General features: G+C 44.7%; 1 protein-coding gene across 1 annotated transcript in view; it reads left to right on the forward strand.

Annotated features, from left to right (window-relative positions):
- LOC119377700 (formin-2-like) overlaps positions 1 to 19,015 on the forward strand; it is a 32,440-nt gene that overhangs the window by 4,171 nt on the left and 9,254 nt on the right. Inside the window, 11 exon segments of the mRNA XM_049411630.1 lie at positions 1,371 to 1,694; positions 4,652 to 5,066; positions 8,427 to 8,547; positions 9,697 to 9,832; positions 10,810 to 10,897; positions 12,227 to 12,288; positions 12,955 to 13,179; positions 13,752 to 13,809; positions 14,505 to 14,578; positions 14,665 to 14,724; positions 16,044 to 16,164. Of these exon segments, the coding sequence (XP_049267587.1) occupies positions 1,371 to 1,694; positions 4,652 to 5,066; positions 8,427 to 8,547; positions 9,697 to 9,832; positions 10,810 to 10,897; positions 12,227 to 12,288; positions 12,955 to 13,179; positions 13,752 to 13,809; positions 14,505 to 14,578; positions 14,665 to 14,724; positions 16,044 to 16,164 (1,684 nt within the window).

A 19,015-nucleotide genomic window follows, 5' to 3' on the forward strand; every position in this document is an offset into this window, starting at 1 on the left:
CATTTGCATCAGAGCCTTTAGTGGCCAGATTCATAGTGACGTGACATGGGTACCTTTAGCAAATGTGCATGCCATTAGTAGTTATACAAAAACTATTGATGTCACATTTCAGTCCATGAGCACTTTAGCACTTTTATAAAGCACTTTTATAAAGCACTTTTATAAAGGGCATGGCCAGCAGAGTAGGCCTGGTATAGTGTTAGGGAACTTGGATGTAGTGGAGAGTGCAAAAGAAGGCTTAAAGGTCATGAGAGGAGAGTGGGTTGGCCCCTTCACCAAAATTAACCACCCCCCCCCCCCCCCGGCCTTGCCTGGTGACCAACAATTCATGCACACTTACTCTCCCTCTCCTGATGCTCACTCATACATAAGTAGGACGCACCCCCCCCCCTACCCCGATCCCTCCAACCCTCCGTCCTTGAGCAAAGGGAGACCTTAAAAGGGCCCTGCAACACTTTTCTGAGAAATCATCTAGTGAATTCACTAAAGAGTTTATTGCTTCACAAATCGACTGCCGCAAAAATCTTTAGAATCCGTCAATACGAGCATATAGTTAGGGTATTTGTCTCGTGCTTTAAGCGCTTTCGCTCTCCTTTCGTACTAGTCTGCTGAAAGCTACGCAGGAGGGGGTGGGGGGATGACAAGGGGGCAAGAAGCTACGTTCGTTCGTCAGTGGGCATCATGAGCTTGAGCACTTCCTTTTTTTTCTTTGAACCCATGCCTTATCTTCAGTGTGATCATGGACACGTCACGACATCCTGTGGCGGCCGCGCTAACTAAACAGCTTACAGTGCTCAAATCGGCCAATGGCCGTGGACTTTGTGTTTGACACGGTCATTTTGGAATATGACATCATTTGTCAAGAGAAGAGCAAGCGCTGTCTTTGAAAATTAATTGCAAATTCCAGGCCACATGCTGCGCTATGTTTGGCTCACATCTTCTCAGGAGCCTTGACTACCAGTCGGGAACGTTTTCTGACCATGCTCAAAAAATGTTGCAGGGCCCCTTCAAGCACTGTGTAGACTTGCTGAGCTTTGATATACATTTCATGTGACGAAGTTGCACGTGTTGCCATATGTCTCTTACCACATGGCTGCTTCTTAGTGCCTCATGTTGAGAAGTGTTGACGTGTCAGTTTTTTGCACACTTAATCGTTCACTCTCTGTGAGAGATATACACTCAAACCTCGATGTAACGAATTGTTGGTTATAACGAAGTAAATGAAGAATAGTCTTGTCATAGATAGTGTTACAAATATACATTTGTAACGAATTTTTGGATATAACGAAGTTATTTTCATATCAGATGCAACTTTGTTATAATGAGGTTTGAGTGTAGTTCTTGCCTTCTAACTTTTCTTTTTCCTGCAGATCGACAAGTACCAAACCCTGGCCGGCATCGAAGAACTGACCAGGAAGGCGCGAGACATAGACGCGCCCCAGGCAACTCCGGCGCCCGCCACCGCTGCGGCAGCGCCGGTGTCGCAGCGCTCCTGCGAGGTGCAGACCCTCTCGGCCGTGCTGCGGTCTTGCGAGGCGCAGACCGTCACGCCGGCTACCTGTGATAAATGGGTCCAGGCGCAGTGGAGGTTCGCGGTGGGCATCGTTCAGACGGACGAGGCAGAATACGCGACCCAGGAATCTCAGACGCACATCGACGCATGTCACCAGGAATGCCAGACGGACGAGCAGGTCGTGAGTTTCTGCGCAATGGTTTTGCTTAAAAGCAGCTGTTGACCACGTAGTTCCCACTATGCACGGTTACAACCTAAGAAAAGAAAAATGTCAGCTTCGCCCACAAAATCTCGGAGCGCCTGCTTCTCGCCTGTTAGAAGCAGTCATGCTAGATGGTTTCCATCTAGCATGACTGCCTTTCTGGAATCCTGCAAGATGGTGGAAGGGCGGATGATTGACAACCACCTTTTTGTAGCACGAAGCCACTAGGAAATCCATACGGATTTCTCTGAAAGGAAAGCTCCTTAGTTGAAGAAAAATTAGTCGTGGTCCGGGGATCGGCTGGCACCTACGCCTTTCCGGGCTGGTTGCTCTACCATTTGAGCTAATCAGGATGTTAGCCATTGACACCACCAGGGCGAATTACCGTATTTATTCGACTCTAAGCTGATGTTTTTTTCGAAAAAACGATCTGCAAAGTGGGGAGTCGGCTTAGATTCGAGTATAGATTCGAGTACAATAATTAAGTTTCTTTTTTTTTTTTTTCTGGCCTTGCGAATTTCGGGGGTCGGCTTAGAATTGGCGCCAGCCTAGATTCGAGTAAATACGGTAGTCAGCAACTCGAAGCACATGGACACAGATTTCTGTGTCCAGGTGCCCAAAGCTTTGCATTAGCATTTGTCGCCAGTATGCATGCACCATACGATAACCTCTTGGGTGTGCACCTTATATTTCACATGTAGCATACGTACCCAAGCAACACAAACTCGGTGAACCCTACTTTGAAACTGCCTATTGACATCGGTAGCCAATCGGTCATAGGTGTCAAAGCAGTATTAGAGAAGCGAGTTGGGCTAGTTGATGCATATTGACTGCGGACATATCTACTAGCGCGAAAAACACACAAAGGCAGACAGGACAGACGGGATGGCAGACGTCCTGTCTGCCGTCTTTTACCTCATCCTGTGTGTGTTTTTGTGCTAGTAGTAGATATGTCCGCATTGTCAAAGCACTTGGTGTGAGAAAACATATCTAGGTCTCACATTAGCATTAAAACTATGGTGGACAAGGTAGCTGTAGGCATAGTTTTCTATAGATACACTAGAGGGAACTCTGGCAATAGTGTCTATGGGGGCTGCAACGCATGGCGCTTCAGCCAGCATGGGAATGATGGGTAGTGCGGGTATTTGTCTAAACTTCGTTCTTTTGGCTCTGTTTGGCGCCGTGTCGCCAGCATCCGCTTTGTCTCAAGACGAAGTTCAGCAAAAGTCAGCAGTTCTACTGCACCACTTTAACCTTTTTAGGCTCACCAATTCAAATCTGGTCACGAAGTTCACAACGGTCCATTCTTTATCCGAAATGAATCGCCAAAACACAGCAATAAACAAAGCCACAAGTGCGTTCGAAGCCGTAAACACGAAGATTAGGTAAATCCGTGCACTACCCATCATTCCCATGGTGGCTGAACGATTGCAACGCCAGAGTTCTCTCTAGGAATTGTAGCAAACTCTGTGGTCAGGGGGACATTCCTAGAAGCTTGGGTTAGCATTGCAGAGGCAACCAGAGGGCGTTAACTGCGGTGATTCGACACGTGCGGCATAGAGAGGTTGCTGGTGTTCATGAAGAAGAAAAGCACGATGTTGACTGAATGCTCACAGAGACTTGGGCAGCTTGCTAGATGGTGGTTAGTTCGCAAAATGTTCGGGCTGAACGCTTTCTTTTCAGCACTATGACAACTTGGTTTTCATCAGGGTTTTGAAACTGGGCATAAATTCAGTGGATGATTAAGAGTTCAAGTTTTGTTTGTCTCATTTGGTGCAAAGTATATGAAAGTTCCGTTTGTTTACCTTTCTTGAAAAAGTTAAGATTTCTGTACATTGCTAAACAAAGTGTGAAGAGCTTGTGTGCGATCGAAGATATCTGCCCAAACCAACCTTGTTTTCTTTTGTCAGTTCTAACTCGAGTTTCGAGGTTTCAGAAAGAGGTTTAAAAATATTTCGGCCAGTTCCACACAATGAAAACAATCGGACAGCGAAGCTGTAAGCGTGCAAGTGTATTTGAGGGTAGACTGAGAGAGCTTAGTCTCATCTCGATTATCATCATCATAACTTCGTTTTATTTATTTCATTATTCCCTCCCTCTTCTGGTCATGTGACCTGCGTGACGCTGACTACTGCTACTATGCTACTACAATGATGGCATGGGGTAGACAATTAATACGTCTGTCACACCGGCAGCTTTAACTGCGGTTTATGGTTAACTATGCTTACAGGATTAACTGCAGTTAACGCAAACGTGGGTTTGCCATTGCTACACAGGCTCAGTTAGCTGATTTGAGCAAGCTGACGTCACGTGCTGAGCATGTGGTCAGCAAGAAGTTTGGGCGCGTCCTTGGCAAGTTTCGTGGTATGAGACAGCACTTCTACACTTTCACTAGCCTCCACAACAGTGTATTGAGAATTGTCCCACCTTGAACTACATATTCAGCGTTTCCCTTCAAAGCAATTCCCTTCAAGAAACATGTAGCGGTGGGGCTGTACCCTCTCGCCACCCCCGCTGAGGATGGAATAATCTTTGTTATTAGCCGTTCCACTGCGAACCCCGTTTTCCATGACTGGAGTCGTGTTACGGGAGAATGCTCAAACACATAAGCTGCCGATTAACTTACGCCGCTTCATAGCTGGTGCACTCGCAACTCGTCGGCCATCTTGTCAGCTTCTCTGTTTGGGAGGGGTAAACAGTGCTTGCCTAGTTCGGTTTGCAATAATCGCAGTTAGGAGACTAGCTGCGGTTACGTTCGCCATGTAGCTACCTCTATTGTTAGCTGTAACCATAGTTAGCATAACCGTGGTTAAGTCTGTCCATGTAACAGTGGTATAAGACAGCTTGGTTGTAAAAAAAAGCTACATTTACAGTTGGTGACAAAGTCGTATTTCAAGTTCACCAGGCTTATTGCCACACCTTGTGGCTCTTTGCAGGTCCCGCCCACCGTCATAGTGACGAGCGCTGGAAGCTCGTCCACTGCAATAACAGTCTCCCAGGCGGAGCCACCGCCTCCTCCGCCCCCTCCTCCGCCGCCACCACCACCTCCTCCTCCGCCGCCATTTTCCTGCACTCCACCTCCTCCCCCGCCTCCCCCACCCCCGTTCCCGGGCATGGCCACGCCCCCTCCACCGCCGCCGCCTCCACCTCCCTTTTCCGGCATGGCCACGCCCCCACCCCCTCCCCCGTTGCCAGGAATGATGGGCACGCCCCCTCCGCCGCCCCCACTCCCCTCTTTCATGGCGCCAGTGCACGGCTCCCCGGCACCCCCTCCTCCTCCCCCGCCGGGACTGGGACCTGTGCCGATGCCAGCGCCACCTGTGGGTGGCTGGCACAGTGCCTACGCCATAGGTAAGCTCAACATTATGCATGTGTATTAAACTTGCAAAACGGGCCTTGTTTGTATGGCATATTTTTTATTACTATGGTAGCACAAAGGAACAGGACTCAAGAAGGGAAATGAAGACGGTGCTGTGTGTGTATCTTCATTGTCTTCCTTTTGTGTCCCATTTCTTTTCACTATCCTAGTAATGAAAAATGGTGCATGTGTTGTTTCTTTGGCTAGAATGTACTTGTGTTCTTGTGATAAATGTTGCGGGCTATTGACAGCATTCGTCTCGCCTTGATGTACTGTCATACCATAAGAGAAATGTAAACGCTCTATAAGACAAGCTTTTATTTTTTTCAGGTTTGCTGGTATGTATGACACTGTGGTGATTCGTTTGAAGGCTTAGTCCTTAGGGCCAAAGTGCACTCATTTCCCTCATTTCTGGTATAAGGGATGAACCTACGCCTAACTTTCAAGTAGGAAGGCTGAACTGACGGTTCTTATTTCTTTTGCAGGTTTTCATTTGGGTGTGAATGCACAGCACTCGTGTATTGAAACGCAACATTGTTTTCTTTTACTATAACGACTGCTATGAGCAATTGCAGGTGATAACCGCATCATGTCATTCCAATGACCACTTAAAGTAATTGTGGCTCTGATGTAAGTGTTCGGGTCAAAATTACGCCGATATGACATGAGCTGTAGATGCTGGAAACAAAAGTACACTTAAACCTCATTATATAACAGTCGCATTTGACATGAAAATAACTTCTCTATATTTGAAAATTCGTTATGAGCGACATTTAAACCACTGTATCTATTAATTACCAAGGCTTTACTTCAATTATTTCGTTATAACCGATAATTCGTTGTGTCGACGTTTGAGTGTATATGCATTACCTAGCCCTAATTTTTTGCGTTTCAATCCATGAGTACTGTACATGTCTAACAAAATTCACCGTGGTTTAGGTAAAGTGAAGCCCTTCATCGTGGTGGGCATCGCGATCCATGCTGAATAGAACTATAGTTCCAAACGAAAATGCAAAAGTTGTCTGTTGGCACGTACAGCATTTCTGTTGCTGGCGCGTAATTAAAGTCCCTAGATTTTTCCCTGTTCTTTCTTAAGTACCGACAACCATTGAAGCGCTGGCGACGAATCTCATTGGCTAACGCTTGTTTTCGGTAGCCATGTTCTTCCTAACTCTTTTCCAGCACCTGGTGAAACGCGTCCCCCATTCACTAATGACAGGGGGTTGACGGGAGGAGAAAGGCTCGTCACGGTAGCATATTGTCCGCTGAAAGATGCGTGGCTAATGTACTTAGACGCACGTGGCTTTGTAAATCTTCCACGTTAGGAAGAAAATGGCGTCGGACGCCAGCTGCGCGTGAGAGAGGGCCGTGAAACGAGGCAGTTGTCGGTTCTTAAGTAAAAAGGAAAAATCTAGGGACTTTACGCGTAATTAGTGAGCTTGGAACACCGCCAAGAACTCTGTTGGGCGTATGCGCTGATGTGTCAAGCACCATTTGTTTTACGAAGTCTCGTGCAAGCATTCGCGTGCCCGAAAGTGGTCATTTGAAAATATCATCCCAAGTAAACTCTAATCGAATATTTCATTCGTTGTTAGCCTGCTTGCTAATCTGTTGATATTGGTGTGGCCATCATTACAGGTCATGGCAGCATATCTGCCTTATGTATATATACGAGTTTATGGGTGATTTGGAACATTAGTAATCCATAAGTAAAAAGTTCAAACCAAGCATAAATGAAAATGCACACGCACCTGTGTGTGATGTGCCTTTTTGTTTGTTTCGGGTTTGCCCGTCGACATTCTACATTGTAACATGACATGCGATGTTGACATGACTTCTCATGAAAATTTGCTCTTTATTCTCTGTGTAGAGATCTTTGTTGGTGTGTTTACCGGAGTTAGGCTTGTATTCAAATAAATGTTGAGTTGTCATGCCATTGGAGAGTTGTTATACTGTTCACTCACCACAGACTTCTCGTTCCTTTTTTCACTCTGCTGGACCTTGTAACGATCCTCTTCAGTAGGTGGCACTGTAGCGTGTGAGTTGCCAAGTAATGGCTGCTGGCCAGCAACACCTTCTGCTTTTTGCATCGTTGAAATTTTTGAGAATTGAGCTGTCTGTGTGCTTGCTGCTGAAATACACCTGTTGTGATGCTGTATTGTTCTAAAAACAAATGAAGCGATAGGTATGTTGTAACAATGCTGAGCATGAGGTGACAGGTTCCATTTGCAAGCACAGCATTCACTTATTGAGGGGAGTAAAATGATAAATTAGGCAAGTCATCTTGCTTTGCACTGTTGTGCAAGACAAGCTGTAGGGATGCCAACGTGACTTTTTGCGTGAGTTGGTTATATGCTTCAGAATGGGGCACAGTGCTAACACACACGGACGAGGAAGAGACAACAGGACAGGCGCCAACTTTCAACTGATTGTTTATTTTCGAAAGCAACAGTATAAATAGATCCGCACGCAAAAGTTCTACTCATCGCACATGAAAACCTGCCGCGTCAAGAAAGGCTAATTCATTAGCAGTCAGCGCCACCGACGGGCAGCTGACACAGCTATCACCGGCCCTCGCGATCAGGGCGGCTTCCACAATCTCTCTCGTAGTCTTATCGGCATTCCTATATACCACTGTGCACTCTTTGAACAACGCTTCACACCCACAGTCATTACAATGCACAGACACGTGCCCATCTCGATATCGGCCCAACTTGCACTCTCTCGAAAGAGAGTTTACGCACTTGAGAGCTCATCTGTACGACGAAAGCAATCATTTGTCTTATGGGCCTTTCCTTTAACTCTGTGCACCCTGCACATGCAGATCATAAATCCTGTGCGCATTCTTGGCTTGGCATAGCACTCGTGGCAGGAAAGTAGCAGCCTTCAAATGTTCGGCAAGGACGTGACAGCCAAACAGATGACACCTATGATTCAGGGACAAAGTACACCATAAATGGTGTGTTTGTGATAAAAATGCTCTAGATGGTGTATGCTGGGATCAAATACTCTAAAGGGCATATTTCATAAATGGACCCGATGGGTGTATTTTATTTTAAAATGCAATATGTACCAAAATGCACCCTCAAGGGTGTAAAGCGTGTAAACCACTAGTACCACCCAAAGAAAATTTATAACACTCGTAGCACAGTTGCATTAGAACCACAGGGCTTTAGCATGATCAGTTGCGGATTACTATCGTTCCTTGGTATCGTGCATGTTATTGGCCGTCGCCGGCAGTGCATTGCGCTTGCTCTTGCTTCATGCTGCATTTGCATTGCTTTCCTCTTTCGGATTGTTCATTTCTTCACCCTGAGAATAAAGCAGACTCGACGCAACCCGATTTCGTTCAGCCCGCAAGCAACCCGTGAACCCGAAAGCGCTGATGAAGCCCCTCTACGTGACGAGGATACAAGTGCCCACAACGAAGCAACCACAAGGTGCTCCGCCGGCGAGTCCAGAAAAGACAGCAGAGTATGTATCGCAGCATGCGTATAGTTCTCTTGCAGACATCTTTCTTTCAGTTTGTTTAAGTTGACAATACATCTGATAGGCGGCTTGCATAAGCCGTGCTTTATCATTGGGGTCCTCTACAGACTGTCAAACCAAATAGATCAGTTGTATTGCAGGACACAGTTTAGCAGGCATCTCCTCTGCAGAGTATTTAGGTAGACAGTACATCTAGTAGACGGCTTGCACCAGCCCACCTGTAGCCTTGGACCTCTACAAGCCTGTCAGAGCAATAAAATTGGTTTGAACACCATGTTGCACATGTCTGGAACATGACGGTCCACCTGTGCTGCTTGGCTCACACGTTAATGGGGTTGATGTGCAAAAACACCTGTGTACTTTGATTTATGTGCACGATAAAGAAATCCAGTTGGTTAAAAATAACTGAGAGTCCTCCACTTTGGTATATCATAATTGTATCCTGGTCTTGGCACGTAAAACCAGAGAATTTAGTTCCTTTAATATAATGCATGTGCTTCTACACTGAAGCTACTCCCTTTAACAAGACTCGACTTCTTTGCAGTAATGTGTTTATCCTTAGGAGATCAAGTGTTTGCTAATTTCAAAAGTGCAGTGTGTAGAGAAATCTTGTTGCTGTCATCATTGTGCTGATGGCAGCTTTCTGGTGCTTGAGAGCCACCGTCTCATAGAAGACTGGGTGTGCAAACGTGGACACAAGAAAGAAGTCAAGACAGTGCAAACGCCGATTAACAACTGTCAGTTGGTGTTGACTAACAACTAACAAGAGTTGCTAGTCGGTGTTTGTGTTGTCTTGATGTCTGTCTTGTGTCCACGTCCGCACTCCCAGTCTTTAACATAAATACCTACCAACTAGCTCAGCTCCCTGTTCTTCTAAAATTATTTCTAGTACTCTGAGCCTTTTTAGTGTTCTCTTACTTACCTGAACAGTCCTGCTTCTTTGGCTTCTTCAATTACTAGTATTTGTTCTTGCGTGCTAAGTTGTTACTTGGCATTTCTGTTCTCTTGACTTCTCTCTTGTGTCCGTGTTGCACGCCCATTCTCTTAACAGAATACTTACCAACCAGCCCAGCTCTTTGTTACTCTGTCTCATACAGTTTATGTTACCTATCTTGGTAATCGGTCTCGTTCCAGACACAAGACGCTGTGGGAGAGCTTGGAGGAGACTCCCCCTTCTGACTGGGAGGAGTTTGAAAACTTGTTCTCGAGGCAAGTGCAGGAGAAGAAACCCACGGCAAAAACGAAAAGTGCCCAGGAAAAGACTAAGCAGGTACCCCTACGTCACCGTACTACTACGTCCGGACGTTTCAAGCTGTGATAATACGGGCATAAAAAGCTCTCCAGCATGTTGCCATCTCTGTAACACTTTAAGGTAGAAGCCTCTTGCAGACTTGGTCACGCGTTAAGTTATACAATCGGGGACTAGACTTCCTGCATTGCATAAAGAGCTGCAGTGTGAGAGGCACAGATTAAATTACCTTGATGTTCTCAGTCAATTGCATTGCCCCCTCCTCTGAAGCTTTTTGTGGCTCGCATTGGGCTGCGCTACCTCCTGGATTGGCCTGCCTTTTACCAAGTGACGATGTCAGTTGATGATGTCGCGTGATGTCATCATATGATATGACAGTGTCGTCACAAATTTCAAAACGATCTGTGATGTCATGATGACGGCACAAGTGATACCACAGCATGACTCCATTAGTGATGTAGGTCACGTGAGTTAGTTTTTGTGCCACTTAATTCGCCCGCTGTGTTTCACTGAAGGGGCTGTGCAACGGGACACTTGAGGCTCTCGCCTTAAAATGTGCATAAGAAGGGCAGCAGATGCTTCGCACTACAGGAGTTGATGAAAGCGAAGCTTTGTGTATCGTTTGCATCGAGTGACAGTCGTGTTGGTTGCAAAGTTAGTTGTACAGCACTTTGGTGCAGTTCGATACTGCTGACAAAACGTTAAACGGAGAAAAATGTATGGGACGTAGTGGGTAGCAGATGTTGGTGCTTTGGGACAGCCCAGGAATATTGTGGTTCAGCGCCCACATCCATGTGCTCACAATGTTTATTTTTAATTCAAAGCGCTTTTGTTCATGTTTTAGTTCTAAAGGCATGCACTCAATCTTGTGATGTTTGATGTTTAAAAGTAGTGTCGCATATGTTCCTGCAACACTCCTAAAATGCTTTCCTTATTTCAGTTTTCGTAAATTTAATCAACATTGCTTCCTTGAACGTAATTTTTTTTTGTCCTCATAGGTGGCGAAGCTTCTCGACCAGAAACGTTCACAAAACGTTGGCATACTGATATCGAGTCTTCGCCTTGAAATATGCGATGTGGAGAATGGTAAGTGAAGTTATTAGTCTGTTTTTGTTGCCTAGGAATAAAAAAGTGGGAAAAAAAAAATAAAAACGAGACTGAGGAAACAAGTCTTCTCAGCGCTTCAGAAAAAGGCCAACTGTGCATTCTTCTCTGTTCGTCAATATGTATGCTGTTTCTGAATGAGGACATCCGTTGGCTCTTTCAAGCGTGTAAACGTTGTTTATGTGAACCTGGTCATAGTTCGTTGAGTCGAGCTGTTGATGACCGAAACCGAAGACACTACTTTCGCAACGGGGTCTCAAACGTTCTGCTGACCGCGCTCAACACCATGAAAGACAGAGGCCAAATGAAACGCACGACAGGATGTGTGGGTTCGCGACAGCTTCCTTCCACCTTCATTCCGTGCACCATTAGAACAGTCTGCGAGACAAACCAAGTCACCCAGATGCCATGCAGTGCAGTAGACTCTCATTAACCGCCTGAGCCCTGGGTTAAAGTTAGGTGCACAAATTTTTTCAGAGAGTTCAGTATAGCTCGAATAGACCACCTAGGCCAAAAGTGTTAGAGCTTAGCTTAGTAAAAGTTAGGGTTTGTATGTGGTGTATGGGGTTGTATGTTGTGGTTTGTATGCAAATATATTGGACGTCATGCCTTGACTTGGTCCTGTTGTTTAATATATTGGACATCTGGACCAAATAACACTGCAAAAATAACGTACTTAAAAGGTACTTAAATATGATAAGGTACTTAAAAATGATAAGTAAGCAAACAACAGAAATGCAAGACAAATTACGTAGTTTGACGAGTGCGGCCGTAGAACACGTCACTGCTGACCGCTGCCATTTTGGACTAGTATTTCAGGCCCGCCGCTGCATTGATTTTGCCCACGCTTGACATAGGGCGCTAGTAGACGTTGAAAAAAACTAAAAAATATAGTTTTCAACGGCAAATAGTGGGTGCTGGGGTTGGAGCAGACAACAATGAGTTGTCCAATATATTGGACAATTCTCCATAGTTGGGACTAAAAAGGTTAAACAGAACATAAAGGAACGAGGAAATTGTTACATTTAACAGGAGTTCCGTTTACTAAGAGACGGACAAGGACGCTGACTTCAAGTACGAGACCAGTCGTATTAGAGGCAATTCCATCTAAGCAGCAATTCAATTTTTAGAGATTTCCAATTACTGAGAATATACTGTACGTAGTAATGCTTCACTCGGTCCTTTTGTACGTTGGAGATTGAAACATGGGAAGATTACACCTATATCAAATGTCATCACCCACTGTTGGCATGCACTGTTCTGGCCTCTTTTGCAGTTGTGACGTATCTTTGTGATCGTTGTTTTTTACAGCCATCTACAACTTTGACACATCAGTTGTGAGCTTGGACACCCTTCAAGCACTGTACGAAATTGTAAGCCTATTCTTTCATTCTCCTCTATGTTTCGAATGCAAAAGGTGGCTCGTTAAAGTGCAGCTTGTTTGCGGAAACAACTGTTTGTTTACTTGTCGTGCTCGTTTCTCGCGGAATTGTTGAATGCAAGCGTCTGCTACGATGATGTTGTTGGTCTTTTCGCAGTGACGGGAACTTCATGTGGCACTGAATAAGAATTTAAAAAGTTTTATTCGTTAGTATATTACGCTTCTGCAATGCCACAAAGGCCACTCTTACTACAGCAGGCCCATGGGAAATGAAAAGTACTTCGTTAAGTAGAAACTTCAGACTTAAGTTTTGCAGTGTCAACCTTTCACTGTAGTCAGTGTTCTGCAAAGACCCAGCAGGATCGTGTAGTGGTTAAAATGGTGAACCGCTGACCCGAAGGTCGCGGGATTGAATCCCGACTGCGATGGCCGCATTTTGGTGGAGCGAAATGCTAGAGTCCCGTGTACTCAGATTTAGGTGCATGTTAAAGAACACCAGATGACCAAAATTTCCGGAGCCCTCTGCTACGGCGTCCCTCGTAATCATATCGTAATTTGAAGGCACAAAACCCCAACAATTCTTATTATTAGTGTTCTCCGTAGATGTCCGCTGGTAGACCCCCTGTGGGCATCTGTCATTCCTGCGTACTCCATGCAGCGCCCTACAAACGAAGAGCTGAAGCTGATCCAGGACCACCTAGCGCTGAAACCCGAAGTTCCGTTGGACAAGCCGGAGCGCTTCCTGTTGGACCTGTCTCGCATTCCGGAGTATGCTGACCGCGTCGGATGCATCATGTTCCAGTCGACCTACACGGAGTCCATCAGCATCGTCGAAAACAAACTGAACAACCTCAAGATGACGTGCGAGGTAAGGATCTTGGAGGCAGTGCCACTAGATTGCAGTGAAGGTTAACGACTCGGAGCATAACGAAGTTGCATTTAATTAATAACCAGATAAAGTGCTGTGGACCGATAGAATACAGTACTTTATTTCAGAAAGAATTCTTTGTGGAAAGTTATGTACGATTTTATTTGGAATTCTAGCTCAGGACGTGTGTGTACACGTTATAACAATTTACGGTGCACAAAGTAATTATTCTCATAAGTGTAACCTCTCTCCACTGCATGATTAATAAGACCTCTCGCTAAGGTGTCCAATCACCATTGTCTTGATCTAACTGATAATTTTTACACATTTCTGGAAATCTCCTAATTTCATCCCACTGCCTTGATTCTCTGCCATCTTCGGACTACCCTGCCTTTGTCTTGGCACCGATTCTGATACTGTTATAGACCAGTAAGTTACCTGCTCACTGTACGACGGCCACAGTAATTATAGTCTGGATCATTTCTGTTAGTACGTTTCATCCCAATTGGATGCTCCTACTCTCAACTTCATCTTTAAAAGGCCTTTGTCTTTTTTTTTATGTCTCTGCTGCAGGCATTACTACACAGCAAGGAAGTGCGCACAATCCTGGGCTTATATTAGCTCTAGGCAACTACATGAATGGAGGTAAGATGTTAAACTTGATCAATCAATCAATCAGTTGCTATAAATAGCATTTAAAAGATACAAGATTGTCTCAAGTGACAGTTGAGATTGGTGAGTGGCCGGTCCACTAATTGATTAAGGAGGTGGTATTTGATTAGAATAGAAGGTGTGTGTGTCTGTGTTCTTTGTGGTGAACACATGTTTCTGGCTGCCTACAAAAGTGAGTTTTCTTCAATAAAACCTTCAGTTGTTACTTGCGCACTCGTCCTGTAGGCTCCTTTGTCTTGTTTCAAGTTATTTTGCGCTCATTCTCTTCATGATAAATTACCAACTCGCGCAACAGTCTATTCTGTGTTTGTGTATGTGTGTGATATGCTGAAGCTCTTGCTGGTACAAGTTTCACCCTTGTACACAATACTAAGGCGTGGGTCAGTGTCCCACCTTTACATTCATTACGTCATCAATTCCTTATTTCAACATTATGCACGGGGAAAAAAATAACGAATAGATGAAGCTCGAAACATGAGCGTTCATAGCTTTTTCTTTGACATTCTTTTTTGCGCTGTTCAATACGCTAAGACGTGTACCCCCACAAACTCATTCATTTGACAGTCTTAACAAAGTACCTAGTACTCTCGCACCTTTCCCTGCAGTAGACTGTTTATTACGGCATGATGTGCAAATTGTGTAACGGCTGCGTAACGTTTGCGTCGCAGGGAATAGGAGTCGTGGACAAGCCGATGGCTTTGGCCTTGAGATCTTGGCCAAGTTGAAGGACGTCAAGAGCAAGGTTGGTTGACTGGCACTCGCCAACTCGTTAGCGTAATTCCATCAGCTGTGAACTGATTAACGTTGCTTCCATTTCCCGTTTTGCAGGACAACTCTTTGACTCTTCTTCATTACATTGTCCGAGTCTATATAAGCAAGTTCCAGGAGGTAAGGGCTTTGAAATATTACCTTCTTTCTAATAATTTATGGCTAATAACTTAAAACTATCTCTTGTACTCTTCCAGCTACTTCCAGAGCAGCCCTGTGCCGTTAGTGTTAAGTACAGTGCCGAATGCACTCTGATCTGTTTTCGTTGTGTGCAGTAGTTAAGCTGTGCTTTTTTTTTAATGCTCTGGCATTTATTTGTGCCAGTAGTTAGATACACCATTACCGTCTGTTTGGTGTACTGTTGGTAGGTGCATCTGCACAAACTTGCTTAAGCGTATGTGTTTTAAGAAAGATGTTATCTAGCATAGTTATTCGTATGTACTGTATTCGAACGGTGTGTAGTCATATTTGATTGGGATCTGTTCAGATGTGTTAGCAGAGACATGCGATTGTGTTAGTATTGTTACAATTCTAATTAAATTTTCGTAAATAATATACAAGGGCCTTTTGCATAATTAGTGGCTTGTACTGAGCAGGAATTAACATGAATACGTCATGGTTAAAGAGTGAAGACTTGCTGCATGCATTTAACGTGCAGCTTGCCAGGGGTACAGCCTCTGTATTTACGTAAATCAAACTTCGTCACAACAAAGTCACATGTGACACAAAAGTAGCTTCATTTTTTCCCTAAAATTTGTTATGGATGAATATTAGGAACACCGCATGAATGACGCGACTTATTTTTCATTTACTTCATTATAACCAAGAGTTTGTTCTATCAGTGTTGGCTATGGTATCCAGGTTTGACTGTATATATGTGTTTTTGTATGCCTATGTATAGACACACAAATTGCAATTTGTGGTGAAGGGGTTTCCCCTTGCACTACACCACTGTAGCTTATGTAGTTGAGATTTTCATTTGCCTGGTAAAACCAAGCAGAAAATTGTTCTTCTAGAACGATATAAAAACAAATACGAGGAACCCTTGCAAACTACATTAGTAAAGTTCATGTGGAAATGTTAACGGGTGTTTGCTACAGTCGGAGACATCGTAAAAGAAAACGAAACTCAAGAAACGTGTTCATTAGACAACCTACGAGTCTAGAATGATATTTATTGAATTCAAGGGAAAAAAAGCTTAATTTTTCACTGACATGCCAGGGGTCTTATCTTATTTTTGCTTCTGTGGGTTTATATTTGTCAGACCTGAATTGCAGTATGTCTAGTGGCACCGCTTAAGACAACCAGACTTGAGTATGGCTTTGTTTTGATTGGATGACTGTCTCACAGTAAAGTGATGGCTCCTGTAAATTGGAATGTCTGTGAAAAGAAAACAATTTTTCGCAATTTTTCATCATATGGTTTTCTTGTTGATACAGGACGTTTCCCAGGAGAAGGCGAAATTTCCTTTACCTGAGCCGACCGACATGGAGCGTGCTGGACTCGTGAACTTCGATGACATCAGGGCGGACCTCAAGAAGCTCGATGCTCAGATCAAAAGTGAGTATCTTTTGTTGAGGAGCGTTTGCAACCTGCGCCAACAAGGGGCATCTTGTCCCAGTGTTTGTTTCTTGTAGGGGGCTGGAGTTTTTCTCAAAGTTAGGAAAAAGCCAAAAAAAAAAAAAAGATTAGAGAGGCACTGAAGCCTCCTCACGTGCACTGAATGCGTAAGCATGCCGTGCCTGGCCTTGTAAGCTGTATCGATGTCCGCACTTATTGCAATGACTGCACTGATCGACGTCCATATGTCACGTCACATTGTGTCACGATGTCATCACTTCATCGTGTGCCTTTCGAACTTGATGTTCTTGTCTGGTCACATGACTGCCACCTGATGTCATCACCTGGTCGTGTACTCGGATTGAGGTGACTCAATTTTTTAACCTCGCACGTCACACTACTTAATCACGCGACATAGCCACGTCATCGTGTGACTGTCTTGCAGTGTGGTTGCTGATCATGTGCTTGAATTGGGTCTTCCCAATCTTCAATTGACTCTCGCATGACTCGCATGATCTCACATGACTCTCACATGATCATCCCGTGGTCATGTGACTATGCGACTTAACCATGCGACAGTGAGAGAGAGAGAAAAAGCTGTTTAATGAAAAACAATTTTGCCGGCGTATATAAAGGTGCCTACATGCTACTCTGTGTAAGGGAAGGGGATTGAGGACAGAAAGGCCCTAGGGGAGAAGGAGGATGTCGTCACGTGGCTATGCTGCGTGACGTGACCACTTTGTCATGTGCTCGAATTAGGTGAATGCTGTATTTGGATTGGGCGCCAAATTCCGCATGACGTCGTCACTTGGTCATGCGAGTCTCTTTGCCATCGAACTTTAACGATAACGCTTACCGGATTTTCCGCTTCACGGGGTACGTAATGCGTCTGCACAAAAGAAATTACAGCAGAGGCTGTCTATCGTTATCTGTCGCAGTCTGTGCATGTAGCACAGACACCTGAGCATGACATGAACGCGAAGTTTTGAGAACAAATTGCACTACACTCCAAACTTCTTGCTCATCCATTTGAACAACCACTTTAGAAGATTCACTTGGCATTGTGAAGTAGGGGTGCGCGAATAGTGAAATTTTGAACCGAATCGAATACATATCGAATATCGACGACACCAAATCGAATACGAATCAAGTACTATTCGAATAGTTTTTGAATAGTAAGGCAACCATTTTCAAAGCATCCCGAGAATGGTTGTCACAAATTAGCGGGTTATAAAGCGCGCGCGAGGCCGCTTTCAACTGCTACGAGACAGAACGGCGCGAACCGCTCGCCAAGAAGCGCGAAAAGACGAAAAAACAAGCATCAAAAGACGCCGGCGCGCCGCATCCTCCTCACCCAATCGAGCCAGGCGCAGACGACGCGATCAAACGCCCGGCAAATCCTGGATGTTCTGGAAGGAAGGGGGGACGCATCCGCGAGCGATGCCGCCGCGATTCGAACCTACGAGAAAGCTCTCGCCCTTTCCCCAGGCTTAGCTGTACTGCACGCAGAAGAAAACATCCCGACGCTTCTAGAACCCGGGGGAGAAGGGATAAAAGCGTGCAATCGACGGTAGTGAAGTCAGTGAGGGAGTCAGCCAAGAAGAAGTGGAGTCGGTAGGTCAGTGAAGGGAGTCGGCAAGTCAGCGAAGGAGTGAGCGAGTCAGTCGGCCCGGTGATGGTGAAGTTATGTGAAGTGTGGCTCCGTTAGCCAAAGAAGACGTGGTTATGATGGTGTGCGGTCGGCCGATCGTCAATTTGGAAGAATTGGATGACGACGCCGTGTGAGCCGTGACAAGTCACGACGACGGTTGAGCTACGACGATCAACGCTGGAGCTGGCGTGAGTGTTTCCTTGAAGAGAAGCATTCGATTATTGTCCAAGTATTGTGGACTGGATACGCCAGTATCTATTCAGGACTTTAACTGTCGTTGAATAGTTGTAATGCATGCGATTGCATTCGTAGCGTGTGATCTGTTTGTTTAGCTGCCGTTGTGTAAACACCATCTGAATTATATTGTGAAGTTGTAACTGGTACCAGCCGAGTGTGCACGTGTTTGTGGTATTTGTATTGCCTTAACTGAGAATATATTTCGTTTTCGTTTGTGTTGTCAACTCTCGGCTCTGACTCGGTCCTTTGGACCACAACCGGCGTTCGCTGGCAGCACCAAAGGACCAACCCTAAATTGTCCGCGCTTCCGTGGTGCGTTTTCGGAGGGCCGTGACGCCAGCCCTTAGAATCCGCCTGGCGATTGCCGTCCCCATTAACGGGATTAGTGACAATGGTAATATATAGCCATTTTCAAAACTGCCTAAGAATTACAGCATTTTATTTGAAGCAAATATTCAGAAGCTTTAATAAAGGAACATTGCGAGAACTTATAACAGACAAAAAGTATCACAATTATGTAAACTGAGGCAAGCTTGTATACAGCAGCAACTTGAGCCTTAAAAATAATTTGTAACTGCAGGTTTAAATACAGGAGTGATTGCGATATTCAATGTGGCATTTTGTCAACAGCTTTTAAATAAAAGAGATATATAAATATTAAACTATTTGTGAGTCAACATCATTATGAATGTCATGAAGATAGTGGATTGATGACTCTGTCGCTTTGGCAACGATAGAGTTTTAAGCAAAAGCGCCTTTATCCTGTGATGAATGTAGTGTCGATAGTTCCATAAAACCTTGGGCGGCATGCATCTCGGCAATTCGATGATTAAAACAAGAAACGTTACCCCTCTCTGTTCCAACATTTTGTTCCTTTCAGGTTTTTTTCATCAGTGCTTATTGTTTGAAAAATATTCATTATTTCTAATATGCGCTATATGATTCAAGTACCGAATCGAATAG

Source organism: Rhipicephalus sanguineus, unplaced genomic scaffold (genome assembly GCF_013339695.2).
Source record: "Rhipicephalus sanguineus isolate Rsan-2018 unplaced genomic scaffold, BIME_Rsan_1.4 Seq546, whole genome shotgun sequence".
Lineage (NCBI taxonomy): Eukaryota > Metazoa > Arthropoda > Arachnida > Ixodida > Ixodidae > Rhipicephalus > Rhipicephalus sanguineus.